The 25,715-nt window shown below is 37.1% G+C and overlaps 1 protein-coding gene and 1 non-coding gene across 8 annotated transcripts in view; both read left to right on the forward strand.

Moving 5' to 3' along the window:
* Positions 1-10,942: 10,942 nt before the first annotated feature.
* LOC122913033 (solute carrier family 22 member 10-like) overlaps positions 10,943-25,715 on the forward strand; it is a 46,521-nt gene continuing 31,748 nt past the window's right edge. For all 7 annotated transcript variants that reach the window (XR_006385697.1, XM_044259510.1, XM_044259508.1 and 4 more), the window contains exons 1-2: positions 10,943-11,489; positions 12,920-13,023. Coding sequence is in view for 6 of the 7 variants with exons in the window: in XM_044259510.1 (XP_044115445.1) it covers positions 11,088-11,489; positions 12,920-13,023 (506 nt within the window). In the remaining variant the exon portion in view is untranslated. The remainder of the gene's footprint in view (positions 11,490-12,919; positions 13,024-25,715) is intronic.
* LOC122914774 lies at positions 12,415-12,521 on the forward strand. The gene has a single exon (XR_006385854.1). It is a non-coding gene; the product is annotated as a U6 spliceosomal RNA (small nuclear RNA).

Consider the following 25,715-nt stretch of genomic DNA (forward strand, 5'->3'; position numbering starts at 1 on the left):
CTATTGGAACTTTGTCAAGATTAAAAAAAAAACAACAAAACCCTTCTACACAGCAAAGGAAACAGTCAACAAAACTGAAAGGTGGCTTACCAAAGAGGAGAAAATATTTGCAAATGACATATCGGGTAAAGGGTTGGATCCAAGATATATAAATAACTTATCAAACTCAACACCCCCCAAAACAAATAATCCAACTAAGAAATGGGTAGAAGAGGGGCACCTGGGTGGCTCAGTTGGTAAAACATCTGCCTCTGGCTCAGGTCATGATCCCAGGGTCCTGGGATTGAGCCCTACATTAGGTTCCTTGCTCAATGGGTAGTTTCTCCTTCTCCTTCTGCCTGCTGCTCCTACTGCTTGTGCTCTCTTTGTCTCTCTCTGTCAAGTAAATAAATAAAATCTTTTTAAAAAGACAGGGGTTTGCAAAAATCAGTAAAAGAACTGAACTTTATCATGGTGGTCAGAGGCTGTCATTCCTTCATTTCATAAGTCACTTGTGGGACAAAGTGTAATAAAGATTCTGTTCAGTAAATTATTCTGAAGTAGGAGTTTCAAAGCCCAAAGTTGAAGTGTCACTTGAAGATATTATATAGGTACTTATATACCAAGAGATAAAACAAATTTCCAATTATTTTGATTGATCTTGCAAACAAGTCTACCAATGAGAAGAATAAGAGTCTCTCTTTTTTTGAGATAACATATGATTTAATTAGAGTTCAAAGTTAGCTATTATCAAAATCAATTGTGAATATTATTTATTAATCATGAAATGTAAGGAGATTTTGCATATTTCATCTTGAAATACACTGCTAAATACTGACATTAATCCACGAGCATATGATTTTCATTGAACGTAAATTGCTTGAAAGACATTTGCAGAATTCTATCAAGTGTTCTATTTTTTAAATTTAATTATTTTTATTAACATATAATGTATTATATGCCCCAGGGGTACAGGTCTGTGAATCATCAGGTTTACACATTTCACAGCACTCACCATAGCACATACCTTCCCCAGTGTCCGTAACCCAACCACCCTATCCCTATCTTCTACCCCCAGCAACCCTCAGTTTGTTTCCTGAGATTAAGGGTCTCTTATGGTTTGTCTCCCTCCCCATCCCATCTTGTTTCATTTTTTCCTTCCCTACCCCCACAATCCCCCACCCTGCCTCTCAAATTCCTCATATCAGAGAGATCATATGATAATCATTTTTATCTGATTGACTTATTTTGCTCAGCATAATACCCTCTAGTTCCATCCATGTCACTGCAAAGGGCAAGATTTCATTTTTTTGATGGCTGCATAGTATTCCATTGTATATATATACCACATCTTCTTTATCCATTCATCTGTTGATGGACATCTAGGTTCTTTCCATAGTTTGACTATTGTGGACATTGCTGCTATAAACATTCAGGTGCACATGCCATTTCAGATCACTACATTTGTATCTTTAGGATAAATACCCAGCAGTGTGATTGCTGTGTCATAGAGTAGCTCTATTTTCAACTTTTTGAGGAACCTTCATGCTGTTTTCCAGAGTGGCTGCACAGCTTGCATTCCCACCAACAGTGTAGGAGGGTTCCCCTTTCTCTGCATCCTTGCCAACATCTCTCATTTCCTGACTTGTTAATTTTAGCCATTCTGACTGGTGTGAGGTGGTATCTCATTGTGGTTTTGATTTGTATTTCCCTGATGCCAAGAGATGTTGAGCACGTTTTCATGTGTCTGTTGGCCATCTGGATGTCTTCTTTGCTGAAATGTCTGTTCATGTCCTGTGCCCATTCTCGATTGGATTATTTGTTCTTTGAGTGTTGAGTTTCATAAGTTCTTTATAGATTTTGGATACTAGAACTTTACCTGATATGTCATTTGCAAATATCTTCTCCCATTATGTCAGTTGTCTTTTAGTTTTGTTGACTATTTCCTTAGTTGTGCAAAAGCTTTTTATCTCGATGAAGTCTCAATGGTTTATTTTTTCCCCTTGTTTCCCCCTGCTTTGGGTGATGTTCCTAGGAAGAAGTTGAGTGTCTGAGGTCAAAGAGGTTGCTGCCTGTGTTCTCCTCAAGGATTTTGATTGATTCCTGTCTCACATTGAGTTCTTTCATCCATTTTGAGTCTATTTTTGTGTGTAGTGTAAGGAAATGGTCAAGTTTCATTCTTCTGTGTGTGGCTGTCCAATTTTCCCAACATCATTTGTTGAAGAGAATGTCTTTTTTTCCATTGAACATTCTTTCCTGCTTTGTCAAAGATTAGTTGACCATAGAGTTGAAGTTCTACTTCTGGGCTCTTTATTCTTTTCCTTCAATCTACGTGTCTGTTTTTGTGCCAGTACTATACTGTCTTGATGATTACAGCTTTGTAATAGAGCTCGAAGTCTGGAATTGTGATGCCACCAACTTTGGCTTTCTTTTTCAACATTTCTCTGGCTTTGGGGTCCTTTCTGGTTTCATATAAATTTTAGGATTATTTGTCCCATTTCTTTGAAAAAAAAAAAGGATGGTATTTTGATAAGGATTGCATTAAATGTGTAGATTGCTTTAGGTAGTATAAACATTTTCACAATATTTATTCTTCCAATCCATACATGGAATGTTTTTCCATTTCTTTGTGTCTTCCTCAATTTATTTCATGAGTACTTTATAGTTTTCTGAGTACAGATTCTTTGCCTCTTTGTTAGGTTTATTCCTGGGTATCTTAGGGTTTTGGGTGCAATTGTAAGTGGGATCAACTTCTTAATCTCTCTTTCTGCTGTTGGTGTATAGAAATGCAACTGATTTCTGTGCATTGATTTTATATCCCGACACTTTACTGAATTCCTGTGTGAGTTATAGCAGTTGTGGAGTGGAGTCATTTGGGTTTTCCACATAAAGTATCATATCATCTGCAAAGAGTGAGAGTTTGACTTTTCCTTTGCTGATTCAGATGCCTTTTATTTCAATTTGGTTTTCTGATTGCTGAGGCTAGGACTTCTAGTGCTATATTGAAAAGCAGTGGTGATAGTGGATATCCCTGCCGTGTTCCTGACCTTAGGGGAAAAGCTCAGTTTTGCCCACTGAGAATAATATTCACTGTGGGTTTTTCATAGTTGGCTTTGATGATATTGAGGTACATAACCTCTATCCCTACACTTTTAAGAGTTTTGATCAATAAAGGATGCTGTACTTTGTCAAATGCTTTTTCAGCATCTTCTGAGAGTATCATATGGTTCTTGTTTTTTCTTTTATTAATGTATTGTATCACAGTGATTGATTTGTGGATGCTGAACCAACCTTACAGCCCAGGAAAAATCTCACCTGGTTGTGGTGAATAATCCTTTTAATGTATTGTTGGATCCTACTGGCTAGTGTTTTGGTGAGAATTTTCGCATTCATGTTCATCAAGGATATTGGTCTGTAATTCTCCTTTTTGAAGGGATCTTTGTCTGGTTTTGGGATCAAGGTAATGCTGACCTCATGAAATGAGTTTGGAAGTTTTCCTTCCATTTCTATTTTTTGGAACAGTTTCAGGAGAATAGGTATTAATTCTTCTATAAATGTTTGGTAGAATTCCCCTGGGAAGCCACCTGGCCCTGGGCTCTTGTATTTTGGGAGATTTTAAAAAAAGATCTTATTTATTTACTTGACAGACAGAGATCACAAGTAGGCAGAGAGGCAGGGAGAGAGAGAGAGGGGAAGCAGGTTCCCTTCTGAGCAGAGAGCCTGATGTGGGGCTCCATCCCAGGACCCTCGGATTTTGACCTGAGCTGAAGGCAGAGGCTTTAACCCACTGAGCTACCCAGGCGCCCCTATTGGGAGATTTTTGATGACTGCTTCAATCTCCTTACTGGTTGTTGGTCTGTTCAGATTTTCTATTTCTTCCTTGTTCAGTTTTGGTAGTTTATATGTCTCTAGGAATGCATCCATTTCTTCCAGATTGTCAAGTTTGCTGGCATATAGTTGCTCACAATATGTTCTTATAATTGTCTGTATTTCCCTGGTGTTAGTTGTGATCTCTCCTTTTTCACTCATTATTTTATTTATTTGGGTCCTTTCTCTTTTTTTTTTTGAAAGCCTGGCCAGGGATTTATCAATCTTATTGATTATTTCAAAGAACCAGTTCCTAGTTTCGTTGACTTGTTCTACTCTTCTTTTGGTTTCTATTTTATTGATCTCTGCTCTGATCTTTATAATTTCTCTTCTGCTGGGTTTAGGCTATCTTTGCTGTTCTGTTGAAGAGGCAAAAGTTAAAAAAATTAAAAAAGTAAAGTAAAGTGACTGTTATTTTATACTGTCTCTGTTCCTTTTTGGTCTATATTACTTTTGGGCTCTCTCTTCACTTCAAGTATCCCTTTTAATATTTCTTGTAGGGCTGGTTTGATGAGAACAAATTCTTTGAGTTTCTGTTTGTCCTGGAAACTTTTAATCTCTCCTTTTATTTTGAATGACATCCTAGCTGGATATAGTACTCTTGGCTGCATATTTTTCTCCCTTAGCCAGTCCTTTCCCGCCTGCCAGGTCTCTGTGGATAGGTCTGCTACCATCAAATATTTCTACCCTTGTAGGTTACAGAACTCTTATTCCTAGTTGCTTTCAGGATTTTCTTTTTGTCTCTGAGATTTGTAAGTTTCACTATTATATGTTGGCGTATTGACCCATTTTTACTGATTTTGAAGGGAGTTTTCTATACCTTCTAGATTTTGATGCCTTCCCCAGATTAAGGAAGTTCCCAGTATAATTTGCTGCAATATACCTTTTTCCCCCTTCTCTCTTTCCTCTTCTACTGAGATCCCAGTTATTCTAATATTGTTCTGCTTTATGTTATCACATCTCTTTAATTCTTCCCTTGTGATCCAATAGTTGTTTATCTCTCTTTTTCTCAGCTTCTTTATTATTCATCATTTGGTCTTCTAGATCATTAATTCTCTCTTTTGCCTCATTTATTTCAGCAGTTAGAGCCTCCGTTTTTTTTTTTAATTACATCTCATTACTAGTATTTTTTATTTTGACTTGGTTAGATTTTAGTTCTTTTATTTCTCCAAAAAGGGATTCTCAAGTGTCTTCTATGCTTTTTCTTTTTAAAGCCCAACTAGCATCTTTATAGTCATTATTCTGAACTCTAGTTCCAACATTTTACTTATGTCCATACTGATTAGGTACCTGGAAGTCAGTACTGCCTCTTGTTCTCTTTTTTGAGGTGAGTTTTTCTGTTTTGTCATTCTGTCCAGATAAGAATAGATAAATGAGAGAACAAAATACTAAAATGGCAACATCAAGTCCAGAAAAATATACACCAAACAAACTAGAAGAGATCCAAAACTTGGGGGTGGGGGGTGGAGAGGGGAAAAAAAAAAAAGGAAAAAAATAAGAAAGAGAAAAAAGAAATAGAAAAGAAAGAGAATATAATCAGATAAGTAAGCAGAATAGAGCAATACACTGGGTTCTGTGTGTATTTTGGTCTGTTTTTTAAGAAAACTAGATCCCAAAATTTTAAAGAAAGAAAAACTTATATATGTACAAAAATAAAATTAAATACAGTAAAAGGATAGAATATAACTATAAAAATGAAAATTAAAAGACAAAAAAAAAGAACAAAAGAGAAAGAGAAAGAAACAATAGAAGCAAAAAGGAAGGGATATAAACAGACAGGTGAATAGAGCAGGAGGAATATACTACCTCCTGAGTGTATTTTGGTCAGTTTGTTAGAGGAAGCTACATCTCAAAATTGTAAAGAAAAAAATATATACAAAAATAAAATTAAGTACACTGGAAGGATAGAATGTTAACTGTAAAGATGAAAAGTTTTTTAAAAAAAGGACTTAACAAAATAAAACAAAAAACAAAAAACAAAAAAAAAAGAAGAAAAAGGGAGAGTATGATCAGGTGGGTGAATAGAACAGAACCATACACTAGATTTTGGATGTATTTTGGTCTGTTAGAAGAAACTGCATCCCAAAACATTAAAGAAAGAAAACCATATATAAAAATAAGATTAAATACAATGAACAGATAGAATGTAATGTAAAAATGAAAAATTAAAAAAGATTTTTTAAAAGGAGCTGATAAAATGAGAAGTTGGTTGAAAAAGAAGGAAAATAATAAAAAAGAAAAAGAAAGAAAATTAAAAAAATTAAAGTTGAAAGACTAAGGAATCATGGGGAAAAAAGCTGTGAGTTCTATGTGCTGTATTCCCCTAGTGCTGGAGTTCTGCAGTTCTCATTGATCAGTAAACTTGGTCTTGGCTGGATGTTCTTGCTGATCTTTTGGGGGAGTGGCCTGTTGTGTTGATTCTCAAGTGTGTTTGCCCCAGGTGGAATTACACTGCTCTTGCCAGGGGCCAGGGCTAAGTAATCTGTTTGAGTTTGCTCTCTGTGGCTTTTGTTCCCTGAAGGCTTTCTGTGTGGCATTATAGGATGAGAATGAAAATGGCTGCCTCCCAATCTCTGGTCCTAGAGGAGCCAAAAGCTCAGGGCCCCATTCTTCAATGACCCCTCAGAGAAAAGCTGACTTGGCCTGTGACTGAGTGTTTCTACCTCAGACACATGACCCCATTTGGAGTCTCCAAACTCCCTGTTTGGAGACTCCTGGGGCATGCTTCCCAGCCACTCCTCCCAGAGGAAGAAGGGAGATCTTCCCGATTCTGCTGCTGATGGGCCCCTGCTCAGAGAGCAGTCCCTGACTGTGCTTCAGTTCATCATTTATGACAACCCCAACCCAACTCCTGGGCTCACTCTTTGCAGCCGGCTTCCCTGCTCCAATACCTGGGAGCTCTGTTGCACTCAGGCACCCCTGTCTTCCTGTGACCCCAAGGGTCCTGAGATCACACTGCCCCAGCTAGGATTCCATCCCTACCTAGCAGCCTGAGTGCTGTCACTCACTAGAAAAGACTTCTAAAATTTCCATTTTTGTGCTCTGCTGCTACATCACTTGGTGGTAGCTGGCTGATAGAGGCTCCCTCTGCCCCCCACAGTCTATCTTCCCATATATTTCCTTGGATTCACTTCTCTGTACCTCTTATCTAGCAGAAAGTGGTCTCTTTTCTATTTGTAGAGTTGCAGCTATTCTTTTCTTAGACCTCTGATTGAGTTCGTAGATGTTCAGAATGATTAGATAGCTAGCTAGCTGAATTACTAGGACCAGATGAAATTAAGGTCTCCTATTCTTCTGCCATCTTGGACTTTCTCTCTGCCCTCAAATCTTTGGAGGCAAGTGGATATTTTCAGTAAAGTCACAGATATAATTATCTAGCAAAATACTTAGTAGCTGACAACTGAACTTGCTTAAAAGACTACTCAGTGAATGATACTGACCTTACAGGCTCCTGAGATACTGAGATACTGACCTTACACGCTCCTCCTAAAGTAGACTTTAGGTGGAAATACACCTGTTCAAGGATCTGCTATTATTTTCAGAAAGGGGATGTGTGAATATTCAAAGGTAAACTGCTTTGTGATGTTTCTGTGCAAAGAACACATAGAAAGGATTTTTCTTCATTAAGACTGAATTTTGGTTAAAGGTTGATGAAAGCCATCCTTAGTTAAAGCAAACTGGAATACGTTTGTAACTGATGTTCTGCTTCAGTTTAGATCATACCATGATCTTTGCGATTTTTTTTTTACAAGAATTATAAGAGAATTTTATTTTATTTTTTAATTTTTTTTCAGCATAACAGTATTCATTGTTTTTGCACCACACCCAGTGCTCCATGCAATCCATGCCCTCTCTAATACCCACCACCTGGTACCCCCAACCTCTCACTCTCTGCCCCTTCAAAACCCTCAGATGTGATTTTAAGATTTTCAAAATGAGGAAATTTCAAAATGGAGGAAGGAAATATTATTCTGTAATAGTTTATTTTACCAGATTTATTGAGTCATCCAAATACCATTTGGGACTCACTTTCCCTACTATTGCTATAAATAAAACAATGTTGTGTGTTTATATGTATTTGTATGTTATATATTTATTTATGTTTATAAGTGAAACATGACGTCAGTGTTTCAAGGTCTCATAATCTAGTTAATAAGAGACAGGTACATAAATAATTACACTGCAATGTCATAAGATAATTAATTGTAAGGAAGATTGACAATGTGGTCTGGAAAAATTTAAAAGGCAATGTTTAATAAGTCCAGGGGAGGGGCTGGACCATGGACCAGGGTAATGATCTTTATAGAAGCGAACTTTTAACTACTCTTGAAGGAAGAGACAATAAAGCAGTGGTTGAATGTTCGGGGGAAAAATTTCTAACCAAGAGAATAATATGCACACAATTATAGTAAAAGTTAAGTAATATTTATGCACTTATAAGACATTCAAAAGCTAGAAGCTAAAGAATATACAGGGCAATAATGGGAGAAGATAGTTTTATTTATTTATTTATTTATTTATTTATTTCAGAAGGCTCCATACTGGGTGTGGAGCTTGAACTCTTGACCCTGAGATCAAATTCAAAATTCAATGTATTTGTATAAATTCACATAGTAGTGTAAATCCACAGTCCTATCAACAGACAGTTAAGTTGTATCATCCCAGAATTTTTTGTGCTCACTCTTCAGTCAAAGTATCCCTTAACCCTCACCACTCCAGTACAAATTTTATTAGGAACTAATTTTGCTTTTTGTTTTGTTTTTGCTCGGTGTAGTATATATGAGATTCATGCATATTTTTATTTGTATCAGTATTTTATTTCTTTTTATTGCTGAATAGTTTTATATAGTATGGATGGAAAAATATTTGCAAAACATATATCTGATAAGGGGTTAATATCCAAAATACATAAGGAACTCATACAACTCAATAGTAAACCCCTCAAATAACGCAATTTAAAAATAAGCAAAAGACCTGAATAAACATTTCTCCAAAGATGACTTAGAAATGGATAACAGTTATATGAAAAGTTGCTCAGCATCACTAATTGTCAGGGAAATACAAATCAAAACCACAATGAGATATCATTTCACACTGTTAGAATGGTTAAAAAAAACCCCACAAGAAATAACAAGTGTTGATGAGGATGTGGAAAAAAGGGAGCCCTCATGAACTGTTGGTAGGAAGGCAAACTGGTGCAGACAGTCTGGAAAACACAATGGAGGATCTTAAAAAAAATTAAAATAGAACTACCATGTGTAGTTGATCAAATTACTCAGCCACCAGAAAGGATGAATACTTAATATTTATAATGACATGGATGGAACTGGAGGGTATTATGCTGAGTAAAATAAGTCAGTCAAAGAAAGACAATTATATGGTTTCACTCACATGTGGGATGTAAGAAATAGCACAGAGGATCATAGAGGAAGGGAGAGAAAACAGAATGGAAAGAAATCAGAGAGGGAGACAAATCATGAGAGACCCTTACTTATAGGAAACAAACTGAGGGTTGCTGGAGGGGAGATGGATGGAGGGCTAGGGTAATTGGGTGGTGGGCATTAATGGAAGGCATGTGATGAGCACTGGGTGTTATATGCAACTGATGAATTATTGAACTCTACATCTGAAAATAATGATGGACTATATGCTGGCTGATTGAATTTAAATAATAAAAAAAAAGAAAAGAAAAACACCAATTCAAAAAGTTGTATGCATTCCTATACTTACTGCAGCATTTACAGTAGCTAAGATACGAACTATACATACAAACTATAGGTACAAAAAAACTTGGAATGGCTGTATAAGTATGAGAAAACACGTGCTTGCAGACCAGGAACACTATCAGAGATAAAGAGGCCTCATTCATAAGGACAAAATCATCATGGGGCGCCTGGGTGGCTCAGTCCGTTAAGCGTCTGCCTTTGGCTCAGGTCATGATCCCAGGGTCCCGGGATTGACCCCTGCATTGGGCTCCCTGCTCAGCAGGAAGCCTGCTTCTCCCTCTCCCCCTCCTCCTGCTTGTGTTCCCTCTCTCTCTCTATGTCTCTCTCTGTCAAATAAATAAAGAAAATCTTTTAAAAAAGAAAAAAGGATGAAATCACCAATTAAGGATTCTAAACACAAGAACAGATCCTCAAATATATTACATAAGCAAATAAATAAACCCTTGCACGGACTTACCATGTCCTTCCTCCTGTATTTACATGGTAAGGAATCTAGTAACATGAGTTCCTGGTGTAATTTAAACAGAAGTTCAATATCAGTCATGTAAAGATAATTGCACCACATGCCACTTTGTTCTAATTAAAAACAAAGGATTGGGGCACCTGGGTGGCTCAGTGGGTTAAGTCTCTGCCTTCAGCTCAGGTCATGATCCCAGGACCCTGGGATTGAGTCCTGCATTGGACTCTCTGCTCAGCGGGGACCCTGCTTTCTCCTCTCTCTCTCTGTCTGCCTCTCTGCCTACCTGTGATCTCTGTCTGTCAAATAAATAAATAAATAAATAAAATCTATAAAAACAAAGGATTGTAGGGCACCTGGGTCTCTCAGTCATTAAGCATCTGCCTTCGGCTTGGGTCATGATCCCAGGGTCCTAGGATCGAGCCCCAGATTGGGCTTCCTGCTTGGTGGGAGGCCTGCTTCTCCCACTTCCATTCCCTCTGCTTCTGTTTCCTCTCTCACTGTCTCTCTCTCTCTGTGTCAAATAAATAAAGAAAATCTTAAAAAAACAAGAAACCCCTCAAAAAAACAAAGGATTGTATATCTTAACTATTTTAACCTAAATTCAGTACCAAGCAAGAAAAACACTTGCTTTTTGTTCTTTCCACAGAAAAATCACACAGCCATTCACTTTTTGTCTCTCAAACTCTGTATTTTGGAAATGGCTGAGGATGCATTGACAAGCTTATTTTAGCTTATTTAGAGAGTTGTGTCCAAGCCAAAGTCCAACTCTCACTCAGAAGATCATTGAGGACAAGCACATTTAGAGATTAAAATTTTAAACAGGTATCTTTGCCAACAGAAATGCCTCTGGTAAATAATTTTCTCTGTGACTTTACTAAAAAATTAACATCTCCTGATTCCAGAAGGACTAGGGATACTCTTTCCACAGCTCTGTTGTAGGAATGATTGATAAGAAACTGGCACTGGCTTAGTGTGAATTAATAAAAGGAAACAGTTTTCTCCCTTTGAATTTATCTCTTTAAAGTCTTCTCTTAAGGATCGCCTGTTCACACTCAATGGCTTTTCAGGAGCTCTTGGATCAAGTTGGTGGCCTGGGGAAATTCCAGATCCTTCAGATGGTTCTAATTGTTCCCTTTTTGGTGATGACAGCATGTCAAATGTTTTTGGAGAACTTCACTACAGCCATTCCTGGTCATCGCTGTTGGGTGCACACCCTTGACAACGACACAGTTTCTGATAATGATAGTGGGATCCTTAGCCCTGATACCCTCCTGAGAATCTCCATCCCACTGGACTCAGACTTGAGGCCAGAGAAATGTCACCGCTTTATCCATCCCCAGTGGCAGCTTCTTCATCTGAATGGAAGTGTCACCAACATGACTGAGCCAGACAAAGAGACCTGTCTAGATGGCTGGGTATATGACCAAAGCTCCTTCCCTTCCACCATCGTGACTGAGGTAAGAGGCCCCGTTTACCTCTTTTAAGTATACAGTCTGGGTTTTTATTATTTGTTTGTTTATTTATTAATTCATTGAATGTCTTTTCTTTTTAAAGATTGTATTTATTTATTTGACAGAGAGAGAGAGAGAGAGAATAAGTGGGGGGAGCAGCAGAGAGAGAGGGTGAAGCAGGCTCCCTGCTGAGCATGGAGCTTGAAGCAGGTCTCGATGCCAGGATTTCGGAATCATGACCTGAGCCAAGGGCAGATGCTTAATTAACCACCTGAGCCACCCAGGTGCCCTGGGTGTTTAGAATAACAGGATGAACATGGTTCAAGTCTTGGGTTACTGTATGGGTACTGTAGCCAGCTCTCTTTCATTCTTCTAGCAAATTTTACTTGACATAGAGTGCAATATTGGTTTTTGGGGTAGAATTCATTGATTCCTCACTTACATACAACACAGTGTTCATCACAAGTGCCCTCCCTAATACCCATCATCCATCAAGCCCACCTCCCTCCCACCTCCCTCTGTCAACCCTCACTTTGTTCTTTATAGTTAAGTAACATTTATGCCTTGTTTCCCTCTCTCATTTTTTCTTTTCTCCTTTCCCATATGGTCACCTGTTGTGTTTCTTAAATTCCACATATTACTGAGATCATATGATATTTGCTTTCTTAACTGCCAAACACTTACGTTGAATTTGAGGTCAGTGAAATCAACCAACTAGACATGGATTCCACTAAATAAAGTCTGAATACTAATGATTAGACAAGTAAGTACTTGATATAGTGTGTGAAAAGTTATTATTTGGTTACTTGTTCTCAGCCTAGCTGCAAATTGGAAGTAACTGTATTAATTTAAAAAAAATATCTTACCATGATGAACACTGAGTAGTGTACAGAATTGCTGAATCACTATATGGTACACCTAAAACTAATGTGTGCTCGCTTTGGCAGCACATATACTAAAATTGGAACGATACAGAGAAGATTAGCATGGCCCCTGCGCAAGGATGACACACCTAAAACTAATGTAACATTATATGTTGACTGTAACGGAAATTAAAAAAAAAATTAAAAAAAAAATCTCCATGCCCTGGCTCCTTCTCAGAGAAAAAAATCAGAGTGTTTCACTTAAGGTAGGAAATGCAGGCAATGGTATTTTAGAAAATCTCCTCAGTGTTTTCAGTGTGTAGCAAAGATTGAGAACCACTGAGGTATGGAATGCTAAGCACACATAAAGATGGGTCCCAATATAACCCAGAAGATTTAGTTGAGGATTTCTGGAGAAAGTCATGCTTAAATTGAGACTTGGGTGATACATATAAGTAAATGTAGGAAAGGAAGGCTGGAGAGCATGTCCACTGATGGCCATTGCAGCAAGTGAACACTGGGGGATTGTAAGCTGCTGTGAAACTACTCTGTGCTGACTTCCTTCTCTTCCAGTGGGATCTAGTATGTAATTATCAGTCACAGAAATCAGTTGTTCAATCCCTATTCATGGCTGGAATGCTGGTGGGAGGCCTCATAGGTGGTCATCTCTCAGACAGGTGAGTGTCTCCAGATCACACTGCTCTTATTCTATGGTGTTTTCACCAGCTGATGATTAACTCTTTCATAAAGAAGTCTTTATTGGGTTCCAAAATGCAATTTATGCCGTTATGGGTTGCCTTGGTTCCTTGGGAGCTAGAGATGGAAGTGGAGAATTAGAGTCTGTATGATAAATGCCATTTTGTTGTCACACATATCTTTGTACAGGACACAACAATGACATCTCCATAAAACCTATGGGCATTTTAGAACAGTATTTATCAGAAGATACCGTAATACTTCTTTTACAAAGATGAGAAGGAGTTACCTATGGGCAGGGAGAGAAAGGTACTCTAAGACAGGGGGTTCAGCTTGTCTAAAGACAATAATATGGAGAACAGCATTGGAATCTTCAGCAGGGCTTCTCTGTTAATTCCCTACTGGACCCAGTGAGTTAAGTGTTTATAAGTTTTCAGACTGATCATCATGGCATAGTTGTCCAACTGAATTAATAGGCATTGATATAAAACATAATGAGGTGGCATTGAAGTTACATTAAGAAATAATTGTGGCTAAATCTGGCTGCTTGATTTTGTTGAAAAATAAAGGGGGGGTATTCAGGCTTTTTAGAGATAAATTTTTGCAACCATATGAAGTAATTAGTCTAAAGACTTTGCATGTCATGATTTGTGTTGTGAGAAGTTTGGGGTGTCCTGCACCTGGCAGTGCCCATCGTGAAGTGGCAGCCAAACATTGAATGCATAGACTCAGGTCTTCCTTGGAGGAAATGGAGATTTAGAGTATCCCTTATTGTCTATTAGAAAAACTTCATTTAATCTTTCAAGTGAAAATTGAGAACTCTGAGTATATCACCCTAAATGTAATTCATAAAAGATATCAGGGTCAAAGTGTTGATATTGACTAATCTTTTGACGGAGTCTTTTTTGATGATTCATCATAAAATGCTGATTGATGAGTTTATATGAGCTTATATAGGGTAGTTTATATTAATTCATATAGGGTAGTATATGTGTATGTGTCTATAGGGACGGGGGAGGAGGAGGTGGATATGACAGGAGAGTAGAAAATTTGGTGAAGAAGACTGAGCCTTATAGCTAAGCTACAGATTTTGAATTAAACATAAATAAAAAGCTTCTGAACAATGGTCTTGGCACCAAAAGTGTAGGTAATGAAAGCAAAAATAGACAAGTGAGATTACATCAGACTAAGAAGCTTCTGAACGACAATGGAAACAATCAACAACATGAAAAGAAAATCTACAGAATGGGAAAAATATTTGCAATCCATATATTTGATAAAGGATTAATATTCAGAATATAAAGGAAACCACTATAATCAAGAGCAAAAACAAAAACAAAATGAGTAACTAGATTAAAAAATATGGAGAGGAGAAGAGAGTTAGGGGAAATTGGAGGGGGAGATAAGCCATGAGAGACTGTGGGCTCTGAGGAACAAACAGGGTTTTGGAGGGGAGCTTGGGTGAGCCTGGTGGTAGGTATTGTGGAGGGCACGTATTGCATGGAGCACTGGGGGTGGTGGCCTAAACAATGAATTCTGGAACACTGAGAAGAAATTAAAAAATAAATAAAAATGTAAGAAAATAGGCAAAGGAACTAAACAGATATTTCTCCAAAGAAGACATAGAAATAGGCAACAGGCTTATGAAATGGTGTTTAATATTTCTGACCATCAAGGAAATGGAAATCAAAACTACAAAGAAATATAACCTTACAACAGTTTGAATGGTTATTATATCCAAAAACTTGTGTGAAGACCAATGTCAAGGAGATTTCTCTCTCTCTCTCTCTTTTTTTCCCCCTTTTAACTAGGAGTTTAATGGTTTCAGGTCTAATTCTTTTTTTTTTTTTTTGGATAGAGAAGACAATTCACAGCATTTATTCAAGTTAATTCATTTCATTCAATAATCTGTCATAGTGTTGCTGTCACCATTCATATTACTGTCATTACTGTTTCTCTTTCAAGAGGACCATGCTTTTAAAAACTCTGTTGGATTTCCATGATGTTTAACTCGATGGTTAAAAATTTTCTTCTTGGGGCACCTGGGTGTCTCAGTTGGTTAAGCTCAGGTCTAATTTTTAAGTCTTTAATCCATTTTGAGGTAATTTTTGTAAGTGCAATAGATGGGGGTCAAATTACATTTCTGCGTGTAATTTTCCATTTTAGCCAGTACCATTATTGAAGAGAACATCTTGTTCCCATTTTGTATTATTGGATCCTTTATCAAATATTAGTTGACCATAGTACTGAATTTTTAGATCAGCTTTAACAATTTTTGGTTGAGTATTTAGGATTTTCACTATATAAGATCATATCACCTGCAACAGAGACAATTTAATTCTTTGTTTCCAATCTTATGTCTTTTATTTATTTTTTCTTGCCTAATTGCTCTTGCTAGGACTTCCGGTGCTATGCTGAATAGAAGTGCTATAAGTGGGCACCTTATCTTTTCCTGTACTTAGATGAGAATCTTTCAGCCCTTTATCGAGCAGAACATTAGCTACAGGCTGTCATATATAGCTTTTATTTATTTCACAGATTTTGGTATGTTGTGTTACCATTTTTATTTGTTTCAAGATTTTATTTATTTCTCTTTTGATTTCTTCTTTGACTCATTGGTTTTCCAGTTGTTTAATTTCCATATATTTGCAAATTTTCCAACTTTTCCCCTGTATTTCTAGTTTTATCCCATTGTGGTTGCAAAAGACGCTTGATATAATTTTAATTTTCTTAAATTTTCTTGACCTAACATATAATCTGTCTTGGAGAATGTTTCATGTGCACTTGACGAAAATGTGTATTTTGCTGTTGTTGGGTGAATGTTCTATGTGTATTTATAATGATCATTTTTTCTAAAATACAGTTGAAGTCCGATGTTCCCTTATTGATTTGCAATCTTGATGATTTATTTATTGCTGAAAATGGAGCTACAATTTTTGTGTTTTTTTCTGCTTCTACCTTCAGACCTGTTAGAATTTGCTTAATATATTTGAGTGCTCTTATGTTAGGTGCATATTTACTTATGATTGATATATCTTGTTCATGAATTGACCCCTTTATATAATAATCCTCTTTGTCTCTCTTTTTTAAATTGGGGAATTCAGTCCATTTGTATTTAGAGTAATTATTGATAGATAAGTCTCATTAATTATATCTTATTCATTATTTCCTGGCTGTTTTGTATGTCCCTTATTCTTTTCTTCCTCTTTTGCTGTCTTCCTTTGTGAAAGATCATTTTCCTTAGTGGCATACTTTGGTTCTCTTCCCTTTATCCTTTGTGAATCTAATGCAGTTTTTCGTTTGTGGCTACTATGAGGCTTACAAAAAATATAGATATAACAGTTTATTTTATAAGTATAAAATAAATGAATGAAATAAAAACAAACCTTAAGTTCATTCACATATAAAATCTCTTACCCTTTTACTTCCTCTTATTTATGTTTTTGTTATGTTAAGTGTTCTTATAAAAAATAAAATATAAAATAATGAAAGAAACCTTTTGCAGTTAATATGTATGGCATAGGTTGTAATGATGATTTCACAGTCTATACTTAATTCCAAACTCAAGTTGTAAACATTAATTATGTACAGGTTTCGTATGTTAAAACAGAAAAGCAAAAAAATTAAATAATATATGGGTGCTAGGTCTGGTTTTTGATCTGGAGTGCCATTGTTTCTAAGTCCTCTTAGGTGAAAGAACAAGGACCTGCAAGTGGGTATTCTAACCCATATATATATAAATGTGCATAAATATTTCTATGTATAATCATCTGTATGTATATTAAGATACACATGAGTTCATATTAATGTTTCTAACTCTAATCTATCACTATAATGAGCATTCTAGTCTCCTGCCCTTGCTTATCTGTAAATTCCCTCTCCCAAAGTGAAAAATCTGTGTTCTACCAACTACCATCCACATAGTCATTTGTTCAATTCCACTTGAGCATCAGCATCAGAATTGTTAACCTGTATCTTTCTTGGGAAACAACTTGATCAATCAGATTATAGGGCTTATGTGTAGGTTCTTTAGTTTTATATATTTTAGGCATGTCAAATATCATTTAGAATTTTGCATACTATTGAAGTTGGCATCAATTCAAACTATATTTTTAAAATTTGGGATGTTAAGTGTCATCACCATGGTAACCATAAAGAACATATCTCATAATAGACACAAAAGGAAACAAAAGAGACTTGAGGGGACACCTGGGTGGCTCAGTTGGTTAAGCCACTGCCTTCGGCTTGGGTCATGGTCCTGGGGTCTTGGGATGGAGTCCTGCATCGGGGTTCTTGCTCAGCGGGGAACCTACTTCTCTCTCTGCCTCTGCCTCCATTTGCTCTCTCTCTCTCTCTGACAAATAAATAAATAAATAAAATCTTTAAAAAAGAAAGAGATTGAAATGGTACATAGAAAAAATCAAGTAAACATAAATGAAGGCAGTAATGGAAGAAATGAATAATGAAAAAGGTATAAGACATACAGAAAACAGCAAAATGGCAGAAGTAGTTCCTTGTCAAAAACTAATTTAAATATGAATAGATACAATCCTTCTAATAAAAGGCAGAGATTAGTACAATGCATAAACAAAACATGATCCAGCCATAATAAAACATGGTGTAACCATATGCCGTGTACGAGAGACTCGTTTTAGATCTGTAGACACAAATAGATTCGAAGTGTAAGAATGCAAAAGAGATATTCCTTGGAGGGCATGTATTTCATGGAGCACTGGGTGTGGTGCATAAACAGTGAATTCTGGAACAAAGGGAAAAAACAGTAATAAAAAGAGAGCTGGGTTGGCTATAATAAAAGACAAAATAGACTAAATAAAAAATTGTTACAAGAGACAAGGATGTTATATATTGATACAGGAGTCAGTTCCTCAAGAAGCTGTAACAATTATAACCACATATGCATGAAAGAAAAAAGTTCCCTAACATATGTTTCAATCACTGGCATAATTGAAGAGCAAACTAATTGTCTAGTAGTAGTTGAAATCTTCAATGCCTCACAATGGTTGTTGTTTTTTTTTTACTTTATTTTTTATTTGTTTGTCCACTATTTATTTATTACAAATTATGCAGAATTTAAAATGAATGCAGTTTTTATGAATGCTGCTTGATGAGTTTTGACAAATGCATAAACAAGTGTAACCACCAGTTCAACCAACCATGATGGAAATATGGAAATTTCTATCAACCCAGATGGAACAGTTGAACATTTTTCAGGCAATTCGCATCCCTAAACACTATGCTAATTTATATCAGCATAGAATTTTATCTGTTCTAAGACCTCATATAACAGTATTTTTTGTGTGTTTGGCTTCCTTAGCTGAACTAAAAAATTGAGATTCCTACATTTGGTTGGATTTAATTTCAGTTCTTTCTTTTCTTTTCTTTTTAACTTCTGAACTTCAGCTAAAAGCATTCTCTTTCAGGACACAAGTCTTCATTTTTCTTGGATAAATGTCTAAGAGCAGAATTGTTGCTTTACAGTCTATTTTTAACTTTATAAAAATACCTGATTTCCAAAGTGGTTGCTTCATTTGTAACTTACACTGAAAAATTATGAGGTTTTAGTTATTCTGTTTCTTTAAGAATATTTGATAATGAGATTTCAGTATTTATCAATACTAGTGGCTGTAAAGTGGTATTTCATTGTTTGAATTTGCTACTTTCCAATATCTAGCAATGGCAATCGCTTTTAAATGTGCTTGTTGGTTATTATTTTGTCTTACTTTGTGAAGTCGTGTTTTGCTCTTTTGGTTTGTTATCTTTTTATTGATCTGTAGAAGCTATCAATATATTCTGATAAAGTCTATCAGATGTATTTAGGGAAACATTTTTTCTCAATCTGGCTTATAGATTTTTCTTTTTTAAAAAAATTACTTGTTTGGAAGAGCAGTTGTATTTAGTTATAATATAGTCTAGTCTATTATTTTTTCTTTTATTCTTAGTCATTTTTTGTCTTATTTAAAAAATTTGTTTATCACAGGGCTACATAATATTTTCCTATATTTATTTCTTATACTTTAACTTTTACTTGTGTATGATATCAGGTAAAAGGTCAAAGGTTTTTTTGTTGTTGTTGTTTGTTTGTTTTTCTTTCACTCAGTTTTTCCAGCATCTTGTGTTGAAACTTTTTTTTCCTTTCCAGGTACTCATCTTGATACCTTTGTCAAAAATTAAGAAAGTTTGGGCAAATAAAATGTGGATTAGTTTGCAAATTATTTGTTCAGATTAATTGTATTTATTTGGTTTATTGATGTTAAATATAATTTTCTTTTTCTTTAAAGATTTTTAGTAATATTTCCACTTTCATTTCTAATCTTGGAAGTCTTTATTTTTTCTCTTCTATTCTTTATCATTCTTCCTGTTTTTTTTCAAATTAAAAAATTATTAACATATAATGTATTATTTTTTTAGGGCTACAGGTCTGTGATTCATCAATCTTACACAACACACAGAGCTCACCACAAGACATGCTTTCCCCATTGTCCATCACCTAACTACCACATACCCTTTCCCCACTCCCCACCAACAACACTCAATTTGTTTCCTATGATTAAGAGTCTTTTACCATTTGTCTCCCTCTCTGGCTTCATCTTGTTTCATTTCCTCCTCTCTTCCCCTATGATCCTCTGCCTTGTTTCTCAAATTCCACATATCAGTGAGATCATATGATAATTGTCTTTCTGTGATTAGTTATTTCACTTAGCATAAACCTTCCAGTTCCACCCATGTTGTTGTAAATGGCAAGATTTCATTTTTTGATGGATGTGTAATATTCCATTGTACATATATACCACATCTTTATCCATACATCTGCCGAGGGGCATCTGGGCTCTTCCCATAGTTTGGCTATTGTGGACATTGCTGCTATAAACATTGGGGTGCAGTTACCCCTTCGGATAACTACATTTGTATCTTTGGAATAAATGCCCAGTAGTGCAATTGCTAGGTCATCAGGTAGCTCTATTTTCAATGTTTTGAGAAACCTCCATATGGTTTTCCATAGTCAGTGCCTCAGTTTTAATAATGGAGTAACATCTAGACAGAAGAACAGTAAGGAGTTAGAGGACTTGAGCCGAAACTAGCATGGCTGACCAACATGCAGAACTCTCTACCTGACAATAGCAGAATATACACACTTCTCAAGGGTACATGGAACATTATTTGGACTAGACTGCATTATAAGGTGCAAAACCAGGAATCAATAGACTTCAAAAGATCAAAATTATATAAAATATCTTCTCTGATTATAAGAGAGTGAAACCAGAAGTCAATAGCAGAAGCAAAACTGGAAAATTCAAATTCGTAGAAATTAAACAGCACACTTAAAGACAACTAATGTGTCAAAGAAGAAATCACAAAGGGGTTTAGAAAATACTCAAATCTATAATAAAAATTTCAACATACCAAAATTTATGGGATGTTGTGAAGACAGTGCTCAGTGGGACATTCATAGCTATAAATACCTATATTAAAAGAGGGAAAAGAAGTGTAATGATGTCAGCAAGAGGACAGAATAGGAGGTTCCCAGCTTTATCCCCATATTGCAACAATGATTTAGCCATCATCCAAAGACAAAAACACCTTTGTTGGAACCTTGGGATTCAGGTCAGATTTTCAAAACTCAGTAGAGGTTAAGATTGAGAAGGGCAGACTTGAGAAGCATTCTAGTAACAGGCCCACTGATTGTGGTCTTAGCTGTGGCAGAAAGGAACCTGGCCCCTGCAGATCCAGTTCCAACCCAATTTTTCTGTGACTTTGCCACAAGCCACATCCACTAAGTGATCCAGGATGACCTGGACATGCTCATTGATGACCTTGATTACAGACCTACTGGACTCAGACCTTACTGCAGATCTTGAAGTGGCCCTGTGACACTGTACACCAAGGATCAGGGCAGTTTTCCCAGTCCAGGGGCCTGGCAGGAGCCACACCAACCTATACCACCAGTAAAAGGCCCACTAAATGGGTATCATCATGGACCCAACAGCAGCCACACCACCCAGCTCCAGCCTCACCCAATCATGAATCATGATCTCAGAGGCAGTCCCAACAGTCTGGGGACTCAAAACCAATCTATAAAGTCAAGAAGTGTCTGCTCCTTCAATGAAGAGACACCAATGCAAGGCTATACAATCATGAAGGATCAGGGATACATGATACCACCAAAAGAAACTAATAAAGCCCCAATAACTGTCCCTAAAGAAATGGAAATCCTTCAACTTCTTGAGAAAGAATTCAAAATAATTATGTTTTTTTTTTAATATTTATTTATTTGACAGAGAGAAATCACAAGTAGACGGAGAGGCAGGCAGAGAGAGAGAGAGAGGGAAGCAGGCTCCCTGCTGAGCAGAGAGCCCGACGCGGGACTCGATCCCAGGACCCTGAGATCATGACTGAGCCGAAGGCAGCAGCTTAACCCACTGAGCCACCCAGGCGCCCCAAAATAATTATGTTTTTTAAAAACTTTTTTTATTTATTTATTTTAAAAGGTTATTTATTTATTTGACAGACAGAAATCACAAGTAGGCAGAGAGGCAGGCAGAGAGAGAGGGGGAGGCAGGCTCCCTGCTGAGCAGAGAGCCCGATGCGGGGCTCGATCCCAGGACCCTGAGATCATGACCTGAGCTGAAGGCAGAGGCTTTAACCCACCGAACCACCAAGGCACCCCCAAAATAATTATGTTAAAGAAGCTCAGAGAAATACAAGAGAGCACTGATGGACAACTAAATGAAATTAGGAAAACAGTACATGGACAAAATGAGAAATGTAATAAAGAAACAAAAGAAAAAACATTAAAAAAGAACCAAATAGAAATCCTGGAACTGAAGAATCCAGTGACTGAAGTGAAAAATTCAACAGAGAGCTTCAACATCAGACTCGATCATGCAGAAGAAAAAATAAGTGAACTTCAGGAGAGGTCTTCTGAAATTATCCAGTTAGAGGAACAGAAAGAAAACAAAGTTGAAAAAAAGTTCAGAAGCATATGAGACCGGACAAAATCCAGTGAGACAGTGTATGCCTTATGGTTGTCCTAGAAGGAGAAGAGAGAGAGAGAGAAAAGGACAGAAGAACGCTTATTTAAAGAAATAATGGCTAAGAACTCCTCAAATCTAGAGGAAGAAATGGACATCTTGATTTATGAAGCCCCAAAGTTCCCAAATAGGTAGAACCCAAAAAGGGTCAATGCCAAGTCCAGTAGAACTAAATAATCAAATAATCACAAGTTAAAGAGAGAATTTGTCTCCCATCCAAGTACTAACCAGGCCCGACCCTGCTTAGCTTCCGAGATCAGACGAGATTGGGCGCGTTCAGGGTGGTATGGCCGTAGACTAAAGAGAGAATTTGTAAAGCAGCAAGAAGAAAGTGATTTGTCAAAGACACGGGAATTGCCAGAGGACAATCAGTAGATTTCTCAGAAACCCTGCAGTCCAACAGAGAGTGGAATGATATATTCAAAATACTGAAAGAAAAACCTGCCAACCAGGGCACCTGAGTGGCTCAGTGGGTTAAAGCCTCTGTCTTTGGCTTGGGTCATGATCCCGGGGTCCTGGGATGGAGCCCTACGTCTGGCTTTCTGCTCAGTATGGAGCCTGCTTCCTTCTCTCTCTTCCTGCCCCTCTGCCTACTTGTGATCTCTGTCTGTCAAATAAATAAATAAAATCTTTTAAAAAAAACCCTGCCAACCAAGGACACTTTATCTGGCAAAACTGTCTCTTTGTACCATATGATTTCATTCACATGTGGAATTTAGGACACAAAACAAAGAAACAAAGGGAAAAAAGAGATATACCAAAGAAACAGACCCTTATCTACAGAGAACAAACTGATGGTTACCAGAATGGAGGTGGGCAGGGTCTTGGGAGAAATCGGTTATGGGGATCAAGGAGTACACTTGTCATAATGAGCCCTGACTTTTTTTTTCTAAAAAGCTGTAGATTTTTGGTTTTTGGTTTTTTCCCTTCTTTTTTTTTCTTTTATTCCACCCCTCCTTCTCCTTCTTCCTTAAAGCCATGGTTCAAATATGCTGAGTGAAATAAGTCAAACAGAGAAAGTCAATTATCATATGGTTTCTTACTTACTTGTGGAGCATAAGGAATAACACGGAGAACATTAGGAGATGGAGAGGAAAAGTGAATTGGGGGAAATTGGAGGGGGAGACAAAGCATGAGAGATTGTGGACTCTGAGAAACAGAGGGTTTTGGAGGGAAGAGGGATGGGGATGGGGGAGCCTGGTTGTGGGTATTAAGGAGGGCACATTTACATGGGGCACTGGGTGTGGTGCATAAAAAATGAATCTTTGAACACTGAAAAAATAAAATTAAATTTAAAAATTTAATAAAAAATTTTAATAAAATCACGTATTTTTCTAATTAAAAAAAGCAACTAGCATATCAAAGAGCTAGCCTAGAATTTTGCCAAACAGGGTGGAGGGGAGCTGTTAGAATGCTCTCCAGGTGTGTGGAGCTAATGGACTCTGTCCACACTTCCCATCTAACATGAAAGCCCAGATCAGAGCACAGCCTGGGTGCCCTAACTGGCATGCCACCTCAGTGAAACCTGGGTCCCTAGCCCACACCAGCCCCAGGCATCCTACCAAGGCAGTCACAGGGCAGTGTACACTGAGACACTCCTGGTTAATGTTCACCACAGCCCTAGTCTTTATGCTGATGGGACAAGGGGGCAAAGTGCCCCAGAACACTCCAGAACCACACTGATTTGTTTTAGTTGGCTTGCATCTGCTTTAGCTTTAGCTGTTTTGACAGCTACATGGAAAGCCCCAGGACCCCCAGTGCATACCAGCCACAGGTCCAGGAAGCCAGCAAAAGTCAGCCGGCACACACAATCTACACTGGGGGCAATCATACACAAGGTTGTTCCTTCAAGTTTAGGAGAAGTCACTCTTCTGCCAGATTTATAAAAACAAACACAGAAAGTCAAGCAAAATAGGGAAACAGAAAAATATGCTCTAAAAGAAAAAAAAAACTCAGAAAAAGAACAAAATTAAATGGAGATAAGCAATATGCTTGATAAAGAATTTAAAGTAATGATAGTAAAGATACAGACTGGAGAGAAGAGTGGAAGAACTCATTGATACTTTCAATAAAGAGATAGAAAATACAAAAAAGGACCAGTGTGGAGGGTATTATGCTGAGCAAAATAAGTCAACCAGAGAAAGACAATTAATACAGTTTCATGTATATGTGGAATATAAGAACCAGGATAGAGGACAATAGGGGAAGGGAGGGAAAACAGAATGGGAAGTCATCAGGGAGGAAGAAAAACCATGGGAGACTCTTAACTCTTGGAAACAAACTGGGGGTTGCTGGAGTGGAGGTGGGTGGAGGGATGGGGTAATTGGGTGATGGGCATTAAGGAGGGCATCTGATGTGATGAGCACTAGGTGTTACACAAAACTGATAAATTATTGCACACTACATCTAAAACTAATGGTGTACTATAAGCTGGTTAACTGAATTTAAATTTAAAAAAGAATTGGAGTTGAAGAATACAATTGAAATAAAAAACACAGGAGAGGAAATCAACAGTAGATTAGTGGATGCAGAAGAACATATCAGTGATCTGGAAGACAGGGTAATGGGAAGCCCCCAAGCTGAACAGCAAAAGGGGAAAATAATTTTTTAAAAATGAGGATAGGTCAGGTCACCTGGGTGGCTCAGTCAGTTAAGCATCTGACTTGACTTTGGCAGGGACATATGCACCTCAATGTTTATAGCAGGAATGTTCCCGATAGCCAAACTATGGAAAGGGCTCAGATGTCCATCAACAGATGAATGGATGAAGAAGATGTGGTATATATATACAATGGAATCAAAACCCATGAAATCTTGCCATTTGCAATGCCGTGGATGGAACTAGAGGGTATTATGCTAAGCAAAATAAGTCAATCAGAGAAAGACAAATCATATGGTCTCACTGATTTGAGGAATTTGAGAAACAAGACAGAGGCTATTAGGGGAAGGGAAGGAAAAATGAAACAAGATGAAACCAGAGAGGGAGACAAAACATAAGAGACTCTTAATCTCAGGAAACAAACTGAGGGTTGCTGGAGTGGAGAAGGGAGGGATGGGGAGCTGGGTGATGGACACTGGAGAGGGTATGTGCTATGGTGAGTACTGTGAGTTGTGTAAGATTGATAAATCACAGACCGCTACCTCCAAAACAAATAATACATTATATGTTAGTAAAAAAATAGAACGAGGTTTATCCCTACCTGATGTTCTATGCAAAAATTAGCTCTAAATGAATCAATGATCTATAAAATTCTTAAAGCATAGAAATAAATGTTTACAACCTTATATTTGGCAATGACTCTTAGACCCCCAAGAACACAAACAACAAAAGAAAAATAAGTAGATTGGATTTCATAAAAATTAACATTGTCATTATCAAGAGAGTTAGAAGACAACCTACAAATCAGTGAAAATATTTGCAAATCATATATCTGAAAGGGGCTTAATATCCAGAATACATAAAGAACACCTACAACTCAACAACAAGATGATAAATCATAAAAATCAGCAAAGATCTTGAATAGCTATGTGGAGAAATTGAAACTCTTGTGCATTGATGTTGAGAACAGAAAGTAGTGAAGCCACTGTGGAAGACAGTTCAAAAATCTAAGCAGAATTGCCAT

The sequence above is a fragment of the Neovison vison genome, chromosome 7 (assembly GCF_020171115.1).
Source record: "Neovison vison isolate M4711 chromosome 7, ASM_NN_V1, whole genome shotgun sequence".
Taxonomy (NCBI): domain Eukaryota; kingdom Metazoa; phylum Chordata; class Mammalia; order Carnivora; family Mustelidae; genus Neogale; species Neogale vison.